The sequence below is a fragment of the Sinocyclocheilus anshuiensis genome, unplaced genomic scaffold (genome assembly GCF_001515605.1).
Source record: "Sinocyclocheilus anshuiensis isolate Anshui unplaced genomic scaffold, SAMN03320099.WGS_v1.1 scaffold306, whole genome shotgun sequence".
Lineage (NCBI taxonomy): Eukaryota > Metazoa > Chordata > Actinopteri > Cypriniformes > Cyprinidae > Sinocyclocheilus > Sinocyclocheilus anshuiensis.
Window position 1 is genome coordinate 1442003 of NW_015544175.1, and position 11882 is coordinate 1453884.

General features: G+C 38.1%; 1 protein-coding gene across 1 annotated transcript in view; it reads left to right on the top strand.

The window, feature by feature from the left end:
* The window catches only part of LOC107696137 (N-myc proto-oncogene protein-like), a 5191-nt gene extending 1606 nt beyond the window's left edge, over positions 1-3585 (top strand). The window contains exon 3 of the mRNA XM_016496325.1: positions 1737-3585. Coding sequence (XP_016351811.1) covers positions 1737-2452 — 716 coding nt within the window. The 3' untranslated portion in view covers positions 2453-3585. The remainder of the gene's footprint in view (positions 1-1736) is intronic.
* The last annotated feature ends 8297 nt before the right edge of the window (positions 3586-11882 follow it).

An 11882-nucleotide genomic window follows, 5' to 3' on the forward strand; every position in this document is an offset into this window, starting at 1 on the left:
TATATATAATTTGTATTATTATTATTAATCATCATCATCATCACCAATTTATGATGCTACTAAATAGTTTGGCCGGGTTTGTCAGCGGTCATTGGGGTAATTGTTGAAGATCATATGACAGACCCTGAATCGGATTAGTGTGTGACAGACTGTCGGTCACACACACACACACACACGCGCGCACACACATACACTCAGTAGTAGTAGTGGTGGTGATGGGGAGTTTATGTAATACTTGGTCTGTATACCCAGTAGATGGCGGTAATATTTGATGTTGTCCATGATGTTGAGCCTTTTGGCTGAACAGCTCATGGTTAAAGATTTAATGCTGTGAATAGCGTCACTGAGCCATATTACATAGGAATACATGTCCTTATCTGCCCTCCATTAATCTGGCTTTAGGCATGGAATCAGAATCTAATTTCAGAATTTATTAGGTCACAGGATTAGGTTTTTTTTATTATATGAAAGATTGATTTGAAACATAAATGTTGTTTTTAAAATTATTATTTTTATTTATTTATATTTTTTCCCAAATTGAGAGCTCTTGATCGTGTAAAACCACAGGCTCAGATGTTTGGGGGTGTGTGAGCAAGGGCAGATTGCATAAAAGCCAAGCCCTTAAATTCAGTGCCCCCCAATAAGTCGCTTCCCTTCGAAATGAGAACTTGTTTCAAATGCAAATCCCAAACGACAATCACACCTGGGTGAGAGAATAAGAGCTGGCACTGGGCACCAGCATGTGAAAAAGGAGGCATGCGTGTGCATCTACGAGAAAGGCAAACCCCCACCCACCCTTTTTTGCCCAGTGGGCTGAGCTTGGCAAGCCACGCATCTTCCAGAGAGGTGCATTGAATGATAATCACAAGAAAAAAGACAAGGAAGGGGGGAAAAAAAGAGATGATGGGTCATCTCTCTTTACAGGGTGACGGCTTTGAACAAGCGGAGCCTTTCCTCCAGCTGTCTGCTTGGTACCTCTCCAGGGCAGTGGCTTAAGACGCCATCAGATCAGTGTTACTCGGCAAAGCCCGCGAATAATTGGACCACGCAATTACAACGCTAGTTTTTCCCGCCCGTGCTGTTATCCCTTTTCGTGGCAAACCAGTGGAAAAGGGGAACGCATTGACTGTCTGCATTCTGTTGGAGACTAAATCGCCCCGTTTGGTCTCTCCTTAATGTTGGCAGACGGTTTCCTGTAGGGGGCTTTTGAAGTGAGAGGCTGTGGGCTCCAGTAAATACCAAACAGTCTTCATGTGTGGCTTAGCTGATAATCACGTCTATTATCTCATAATCATAGCTCTTAGGCATCACACTGAGGCCGTCTTGCCATCTAAGCTTAACTTGAAATGTGTCACCAGTTGAAAAAGCACCAAGCGAAATGTCTAACTGGACAGCAAAACAGCTTTTGTAAGAAAAATATGACATGACGAAATGCTCATGTGCTCGCAAACCCCTTCATTAGACACTGTAAATAGAGGGTGTGTGTTAAAGTAGAAAGTCAAATCTAAGGTGGTCCAGTCTGGGGAGAATCCAGCTCCTCTGTGTTTGACAGAGCGTGTTCAGATGATTGCACTGAGCAACTGTCTCATCTGCCCACACAAAGACATTAACTCCAGCACACACCCTGAGAAAACACAGGCATGTTTCCTTTAAGTGCACTTGTTTATACCTGTGCACCTCTAGAGGAATGGTTGCACAACAAACCTGCTAACCTAAATCTCCTTTTCTCCCTCTAGATGATGATGATGATGATGAAGATGATGATGATGATGATGATGACGAAGATGATGAAGAAGAAGAGGAGATTGATGTCGTCACGGTGGAGAAAAGGCGTTCCATCACCAGCAAGATAACCAGCACTGGTCTGTCTGCCGCCTCGAACTCTCTAGCGTCCACAGGAGGGCGGTTGGGATCCGGCGTGAGCAAAGCTCCACAGGAGCTCATTCTGAAGAGGACGGCAGCAGCCTCCATCCACCAGCAGCAGCATAACTATGCAGCTCCATCCCCTTACTCCGACCAGCAAGATGTACCCAGCGCTCCCCCAAGTAAGAAACTCCGAATCGACAACAGCACTATAACTCCACGCACTGGCAGGAACCAGAACTCTTCCCCAAGCTCCCCTACTAACGGCATATCAAGCCAGCGAATAAGGAAGAGCGACTCCAGCAGCCCACGATGCTCCGATTCTGAGGACAGCGAACGCCGGCGCAACCACAACATCCTGGAGCGTCAACGGCGCAACGACCTGCGCTCTAGCTTCCTCACTCTGCGCGACCAGGTGCCTGAGCTAGCGCACAACGACAAGGCAGCGAAGGTGGTCATCCTGAAGAAGGCCACCGAGTACGTAAGCTCCCTGGAGGCCCAAGAGCTCCGACTCCAGCAGGAGAAAGACAGATTGCAGGCCCGGCGACAACAGCTCTTCCGCAGGCTCGAGCAGGCCAGGACTCGCTAACCCTTAACCCTCATTGGCTGAACGCCTCACAGCTAATGGTCGACGTCAAATGACAAATGGCAAAACGCTAAGGCTAACGGCCTAAAATAAATGCTAGGGACACTCACTGCTGACACTTTTTTTGCACATTTTTTGACGTCAAGAATGTTTCAGGTTTACTTTGTCACGCCAATCACGCTACAACGAAGTGGGAAGGTGCTTATAAGTAAACCCAACTTCCCCTCAATGACAAGACTCTTATAAACACAGCTAGTCTTCAAAACGCGATTGGTTGATAAACTTTGTGTTCATGCTCTTCCTGCAAAACGGACACTAAACAAATGATACGAGACACTTCGAATGGCTATAATCTCTCACACCTCACCGGTGCTGAATCTCATGGATGTACCTCTGCGCACCTTGATGTCAGACACTTTTGTAAATAGATTAGATTTTAAAAGAACGTACACTCAGTCTGCCTTGTTTTTGTATACAATTATTGTCTTTTGGTTTTTATAAAGATGTCAAAAGCTGCCAATAACTAGACTGGAAGTTTATATACCTTGAACAAGTACTGTAAGACCTCAATTTATGAGGATTTTTTGTAATATAAGGACACATTGTTTTGTTTTTGGATTCTTTTTTGTCTTATAATCTCTGTTATGACATGCTTTACTAATTCCTACATTTATGCTTTAGTGTGCATCAGATACATACTAAATTTGATACTTATATTTTCGTATGAAAATGAGTTCTGAGTAGATATTACTTTATCTTGTTTTTATCCTTTTTTCTACCTTATTTTCTTTTGTACAGAAAATTCTTTCTATCTCCATTTATAAGGCTTCTATTCTTTGCTGTCTTTCTCTTTCTTTGTTTATATATTTGTAAGTATTGGGTTCATAGAACTGGGTCAGTGGGGGAAAAAAGTGTTTTTTTTCTCCTTTTCTATAATGTACATTTTAGTGCTGCAACTCACAGCACTTTGAAATACCTCATTTTGAAAAATAAATAGACATTTTGAAAACAAAAGAGCTTGTCAAAGGATGAGTGCTTCTGTATCTCTGCTAGTGCCGTTTGAGTCTTGTCAGGTACTGAGAAACAAAGCACTGAACTACATTTCAGATAAACTTGAAGCCCCTCTGTGGGCGGCTACATCCACATTTCAAACAGCCCTGAAACAACTTGCTAAATTATGACTTTCAAGGGGATGTAAGTTATGATTTTGAAGGCAAAAACCCACAGTTAAATCATACTGTCAAATAAAAATACCTGTCACTCATTTGAAGCATAAATAACTGGACAAACCTAGTTTTTCTCTGTTTTTTTTTACTACCATTTCCTCAACAATAAGTCAAAATTGACTTTATCATTAGATGCTATACTTAAATTGCCCAAATGTGATTCAAATCTAATATCTATATACTTGAATTGACTCCTGTTCTGAACAAACCACATATTTTCCGCCTGTTTTGGACTTTTTTTCTCTCTTTTCATTTACCCCTTTTCTGTTTTTCATTCGTCAAGCCATTCTCCCTCCATCTGCCTCGCTATGAAGAGAGATCTGGTTGACCAAGCCCTCTCTGACAAAGGAGAACGAGTATCTCCCTCGTTATTCACTCTCTCTCTTTCAGTTGATTTAGAAATCGGCAGGGCACATCCACATGCACTTTCAGGCACTCATACACAAAAACAAACGCTGGCACACACACTCTCAGCGCGAGTGGATATGAAAGTGTGCGCAGCGCACACTCAGACTGGCCCCCACAGCTTCTTACCTCATTGTTCTGCACGTTACCATGGAAACTGGAGCAGCTGCAGCGTGGCAGACTTCAAGTGCGAGTGTGTTTTATTCTATTTGTGCATGCGTGTGTATGTGTACGTTTACGTGCAAATGGCAGGGGGGGAGGCTCTTTTGTGTGGAGGCCATCGTGACCTGTGCGTCTAATATCCTGCTGGACCCAGGAGCGGGTTTGTGTTTACTAACTTCAGTCACATGGCCTGAAAGCTGACTGAAGACCCACCCACCAATATGTCACAATGAACCATTTTTCTCTGGTCCAGAATAAACAGACAGAATAAGAAATCTACTGCTGCAATACAGGAGAAACAAGGTCTGGCGGAGTACAGAGTGAGAGAGACCTAACTGGACCGTCTAGACTGATTGGTTACATAACAGTCTGTGTTGTATATGTGTGCTTGTCTGCAATGTTTGGTCCCCAGGATGAGGTAACCATGGGAGATCCCACTGTGCCATCTGGCCAATGGCTTATCCTGCCTGGTTATGGAAAAAACAAAAACAAAGCCTCGAGCTAAGACAATAACACACCACCATGTGTACACTGATAGAACTGGCCACTGTACAACACACTGTATGGGTGCTATTTACTTTTTCAAACCTGAGATTTTCCACAGAGATGGGTGAATACAGATAAAATGGGACAATCATTTTTAATCATTTCTAATTATTTGTCACTGATGTTTTAAAAGATGACATTTAACCCCTCAAACAATAAAATGTTAAATAGCTGAATATCTCCTCTACACTTTACAAACATGAAATTTTGATCTGTAGAGCTGCTTTATGGCTGAAATTGAATTTGTTTTCAGAATTGATGAATTTTTCAATATTAAAACTGTTTATTAATGTGAAGCTGCTTTGAAACAATCTCTATATAAAGCACTATCACAGAAAAAAATTGGTGTAGAAACAATTTTCACTCAGAAATTACTAGTAAATTTACAGTAATGACAAGTAAGAGGCAGAAAAACTGAAATCGCATTTTCTTGTAAAACATACTGCAATAATCTTTGTTTCTTTACAACATTGAAAAATCATTTTACAATGTATAAATAAAAAACACTTAATTGAAATACTCAGTTGTCTCAATTCACCTGTATTCACCCTACATGTGTCACAAACATTAGTTATTCCAGTCTGATTAATATGTACTGGCCTCAGACACCATGCATGTTGTACTATAATACACTTGGAGATAAGAGCTTCATACCTTGATGGTATTTTCAAAACCCCACACCTTAAAAAAATGTCTCCTCTGGAATGTTCGCATGCCAGCAGTATTCAACAGATTAGCTGTGCCGTGGAACATTTCAGTGTCAGTCTGTCAACCAACCCTCTGCTGTATGTGGGGACCAGTGCTTGTTGTGGAGTCACAGGATGGACAGCATATGGAAAAATGGAGACAGACTAAAGACAGGATTTACAACAAAAGCCAAAGGCACAAAAACATGCCCTGATTCTTATCAACCGGCACCGTCAGAAATGTTCTAATCCATATAGCATGCAGAGTTGCCACCCAAACAAAAGGATGCCAGCTTTAGTAGTGAGAGAGGAGAGAAAGAAAATTCATGTGTGATCAAACTTTTCCAGTGTGTAGCAATTACCATACAGATGGCAGTGCCCTGCAAATGTCAGCCACCTTTCTCTCTCTCTTTCCCTGTCGCTCCTTCAGAGAATCGTCCATTGTGTTTTCTTTGTTGCTTTTTAACTAATTTTCATTTTAACCTCCAGCACGTGTGCAAACACAGCCTTTCATCCATGACACAATGAGTCTGACCTCAGCATCACACAGCAAACCCACACACACACACACACATACACACATAGAAAGAAGCAGCACACCCTACAAATCTGACTGATTTCAACTAAAACAAATGTTTTATTCTGTTTCTGGCAGAGCTACAAGGTGATGACAATTAGACATGTTTTGTCTAATATATTAGAAAAGATATAGATATAGAAAGATATTTTCTCTTGTATTGTAATCACAATTATTTATGTTTATTTGCTCAGTTATCAATTATAATTGGTGCTCAAATATTAATTTATTATTATTATGTTTAATGTTAAAAACAGTTCTGCTGCTAATTATTTTAGTGGAAACAGTGATGATTTTTTTTTCAGGAATCTTTGATGAAATAACATTTTAAAATGTGTTAAAATAGAAAACAGTTATTTTAAACTGTAATAATATTTCACAGTATTACTGATTTTACTTTTTTTCATCAAATAAATTCAGCCTTGGTGAGCATAAGATCAAAAAAAAATTTTTCAATCTTATTATTCCAAACGTTTTGACCGGTAGTGCATCGCTGTAGCCATAATAGCAATTATTTTTCTAATAATTGTGAAGCCAAACTTTCTCCATACATTACAGAGTTCATATGGATTACAGACTAATTTAGCTGTTCTGCTGAAATGATGACCTCATTACAACGCCTAAACTGTGATCGTGTCCAGTACTGGTTGGTCCATAATATGGAGTCCAGATGTTGCCAGGGGTTTTTAGGCTCATAACTCAAACTGCCCTGTAAAAGACTCTTACCTTTCGCCCTGAGAGTAATGAGTGCTCTATGTGTGTGCTTTGTGCGTCAAAACCATCATTCTTTCACAAAAGTTTGTGTACAAATGTGCTTGGCCTGATTTATTATTTTTTTGTTGCCGTATAAACTAAACTTACCATTTTAGAGAGCATTACAGCAAATTACACATAGCCGGGTCCTTGACTAGCTTAAATAAACCACCAGGACAAATGAGTTAATTAAAGCTGTATACATGCTAAATGAGACAGATTATAAGCCACAAAATGAAAGATACAATTTCTAAATAACTTTTGGCAGGTTAATCAAATATTTTTAACACACAACAACCCCATTTTTTAAGCAAACAACTTTACATTTAAAGGGAGACCAAAGTCTCTTCAGGGGGGGGAAGAACTGTCAGAACTAGAGATGAAATGCCCATTTCATGCTAATTAAAGTCCCATCAACTAGGTTTGATCTCCGTGACCTAACAGAATAGCACCTTTAACCTAGGGAGACACACACTTATGAACACTTGATGATATAGCGGACTAGAGATGGCACAGGCCTTTCAGCATTACGTGAGCCTGAAGAAAAGGGCAGAGGAAAGCAAGCGTAACAATTCAGGGCTGGTAGGGGGCGGCGCTATTCTTCAAATGTCCTGATCTCTCCGGCTCTGACAGTTATCTGTCTGTTTGATCACAGAGAAGAAGTTGGAGCTTCTCAGAGAAATGTAGGCCGGTCCTCAAAGGAAATCAGCTTAATGAACCTCAGTGAGGCGTTTAGTTTAGCGTTTGCGTGCGTGTGTGCGTGTGTGTGTGTGTGCGCACGTGTGTGTGTGTGTGTGTGTGTGTGTGTGTGTATGTGTTGTGGAACACACTCAAGCCACTGATTTAGTACTTCATAAGTTACTCCACTGTATTGATTAGTACATTGTTGTAAACAGATTTCCTGAAGCCCTTCCTGTTTGGCGACTGTTTTGTAGCCAGTCAATTATTCTGTTCTGGCTGATTTTATTTATTGTTAGGGTCTCAGAGACCCCAGTGACATATGTGTAAAAATAATAATAAATAAATTAAATTAAATTAAACTCCCAATTATTTTCCCATTAAGATGAATCACCTTAATTTTTTCTTCAGTATTCTTTGATTTATAGAAAGTTTAAAAGAAAAGTATTTATTTGAAACACAAATCTTTTGTAGCATTATAAATGTCTTTACTATCCCTTTTGATTGATTTAATGCGTCTGTTCTGAACAAAAGTTTTAATTTCTTTTTTTATCTTAATTACCCCAAACTTTTGAATGGTAGTGTATCACAGTTTCCACAGAAACAGTAATCAGCAAAAATTGTTTTAAACATTGATAATAATAAGAAATGTTTCTTGAGCCCCAAATCAGCATATTAGAATGATTTGTGAGGATTATGTGACACTGAAGACTGGACTAATGGCTGCTGAAAATTCAGCTTTGCATCACAGAAATCAATTACATTTTTAAAATATATGAAATTGAAAACATTTATTTTAAATTCTAATAATATTTCACAATATTATTTGTAAGTCACAATATCATTTGTAAGTTGCTTTGGATAAAAGCATCTGCTAAATTAATAAATAAAAATGTAAATTATTTTAATATGTTCCTCTGACCTAATAAAAACTCAGTAGAGAGAATATATTGAACAAAAATAATATAAAATACAAAAACATTAAATCAATGCAAAATTATACATTAAACTAAATTTGAAAATGTATTTATTTATTTGTTGATTGATTGATTGTATTTATGTTTAATGAAGAACATTTGAAACATGTTATCTACCTTTTTTGAAAGTCTGTTTGTGTTTTTTGAGCTAGGGCCTTAGATCACAGGGGTTCATTTTTGAAATGTGAAATAATTTTTTTTTTTTTAACGAAAGAGAATACAGACCAGCAAATTGTCAATTTAATTGATGTATCCAGTTTCTTATGTGGAAAAAACAATTAATTCCAACTTCAAGATATTGGGTCATGGTAAACGACGCCGAGCCGCTGTTTTGGTGTCAGAGTGCTGCCATGTGGGGGTTGAGAGGAGAATATAGGTCATTACCAACCTGTCAGTCCATCTGATGGATCACAGCACAATCTAATCACAGACCCCTGCTACCTTCATTGCACACACGGCACCAACACACATGCCCAATTAAGAGAACCTCAAACACATCTAGATTAGTTCAAGTGCCTTATTTTAAGACATCTGTTTCTCTTCCTGACCCCTGTTCTATTCTTTCACGGTGCACTCCAGGCTACTTTGGTAATCATTCATTTGAGACAAAAGTCCAGGCCATAGAGGACAATATAAGACCCAGCTGATAACATATACTAATTAATCTAATTAACTTTTCTTTCCTTTCTTATGATTATTGTTAAATAAGATTAATGAATGAGCATACTTAATTTGAAGCAGATATCCCGTTTCCTCTGCCTGACAGCTGTTGAATGTGAAAACGACATTGTTGAAAATATAAATCAGCAGATATAATCGAATCACAGTGACCTTTTTGGATGGAATTTGCATATTTCCCAGCAGTCAGCAACTCCTCTTATATGATGCTCAAGGTTAATTGTGTTGGAATTGCAGTCATGCAAATAATTACTCTGAATTTATACAGAATGAAGACATTCTGGCAGTATTGCTTGGTTGCTTTGATGGAAAGAGTGAGATTCAGTATGTGCACTTAATTGAAATGAGCCATATCTCAAATCTATGTAACGGCTGATATAATTATGAGAGATGATGATTGATTCTAACTTTTGTAAGTCATTCTGGAAAAAAAGTCATTTGCTAAATGGCTTAATTATTTTTCTTTCTTTCTTTTTTTTTCTTAACATGTTACAATCGAATATTCCCATATTGTGTATTTATTGCCTTGCAAGCACCCTTCCCCCAAATGAGTGTAGATTATGTGTTAAACAACACATTCACAGCTAATTGCTAAACCTGTAATTGTAGGTTTGTGAAGTTGTAAGGTAACACATGGTGCCATTAAAACAGTTCAGCGTGCACTTGGATGAGCTCTCTGAAAGGAAGAAGACAAAAATGTAATTTAATTGGAACTTAGTGTTTTTTAAACTATGTTGAAACTAGCTCAGACTGAAGCAGTGTTGTTATTAATTAAAACTAAAACCATTAAAAATCTTGCTAACTAAAATAAAATAAAATAAATAAAAATATTAGACAAACAACTTAAAAAAAACTAAAAATTAGAGTTAAACTTAAACTAAAATAAAAACTGAAACTATAGCTAATTCAAAATATTAATAAATACTATAATAGTATATAAATAATACTTAAATGTAAATGTAATAATAATAAATGTAAATGTAAATGTAAACGTAAATAACATTGGACCGATCCCACCAAGAAGCAGGATGTATTCTGATTGGCTGTGTTATTCCAAAGATATTGTTCTTTTCTGCCATTATAGTTGTGATGTATTCGTTTAAATTTAGAATGATTTTTAAAACTATCTTTATCGTTATTGTTATAGTTATAGTCATCGTCCGTGGTGTGAACAGGCCTTAACTGTAAATATATGTAAGCAATGGCACCTACACCCTCCTCAAAATACACAATAGAGAAAGTTATTTTCTCCTCAAAAAGTAAAATATGTCTTGATATACAACTTTAAAGGAATATTAACATCTGATCTGAAATGTTGGCCTCTTTACCTGATTATGTGAAGCACATACACAAAGTTCGCTTACAGTAATATATAGTTTGCTGAGATATAAAAAATATGAAAGTATATTTGTAAACAAACATTTTTGTGCAAATTTTATCAACAAACAATAGCATGCATAGAAAGTAATGTATGTAGTCATGAAATCAGACACTCTCCCATTGAAGTGAGCTCACATGTGGTCACAGGAGACACGTTCAAGACGCATTTCATTTCCATGTGTAAATGGCGATCTGTCTGGCCTGACCATTTATGTTCGGATCATCTGAGATGGATCTTAAAACCAAGTGGAAACAGGGCCATATATTATAAGTATGTGCCGTAAAAGTTTATAGTGACAGAATGAGCTACTGAATAAAATACAATTCAAATACATCCCCACTAGGCCCCAGTCCATTCTAGAAGACTTCGGAGCAGATGTCACTGAACTTACAAGGACTTCAGAGCAGGTGAAAGTAGAAAGAAATCCAATCCCCTTCAAAAACACCCCTACGAAAACTCCCCTCAGAAATGGGACACCTCACCTCAAGTCTGTCATATCGAAGTCCAATACTCTCCCTGACTCACCATTTAAGACTTAAAACATCAAAGTCCCTCTGTAACAATGATGCACAACAGTTTACCCTTCAAAAAAACAGCAGAACGGTTTTTTTTTTCTTGCCTTCGCCCCAAACAATGGCTTGTAAACGACAAAAGGGAAGGAAAAATAAAGGAAGGTTATGAGGAGATTCGCCCTTTACCTGCTGGGAGTAATACAATCGCTTAACGACCACGACAGCCATTATAGGCCACGCTTTGGAGAAAGAAGACCACATGCTTTATGTCCAACAAAGACCTTAGATCCTGTCTAGAGTTGCACTGCCTTAAATGTACTTCCCCTCCACTCCACCCATCAGTAATAAATGCCCTTAGTGCTTTCAAAAGTCAACAACAGATAGCAATGCTGTAATAAAGCACGCACTTAAAGGGACAGTTCACACAAAAAATTAATTTTCACTCACTAGTAACCATCTACTCACCTTTGTGTTGTTCCGTTGTTGTGTGGAATACAAAGTGTGTGAATATCTAGACCACTCTTTTCACTATAATGAAAGTGGATGAGATGTCAAGAGCCTATATGACTCAAGCACTATATTTCAAATCTTATGAAGCTAGATGATAAAGACCTGAAAATCTTGACATCTGTCCTGGATTTTCTTAGCAGATTCAAAAGAGCGAGGTCTAAACATTCGTAAATTAATCATTATTTTGATTCAGATCTGGTCAGTAAATTGTTTGAACCAGTTCACATAAGTGGTTCGAATAATTTTTTCAGACTAAATTTCAGCTTGTTTTACACATAAAGCTTCTATAGGTTTTTTTAGGCGACTGTAGCGCAAAAGTCATGGACCATTTCAATGATATTT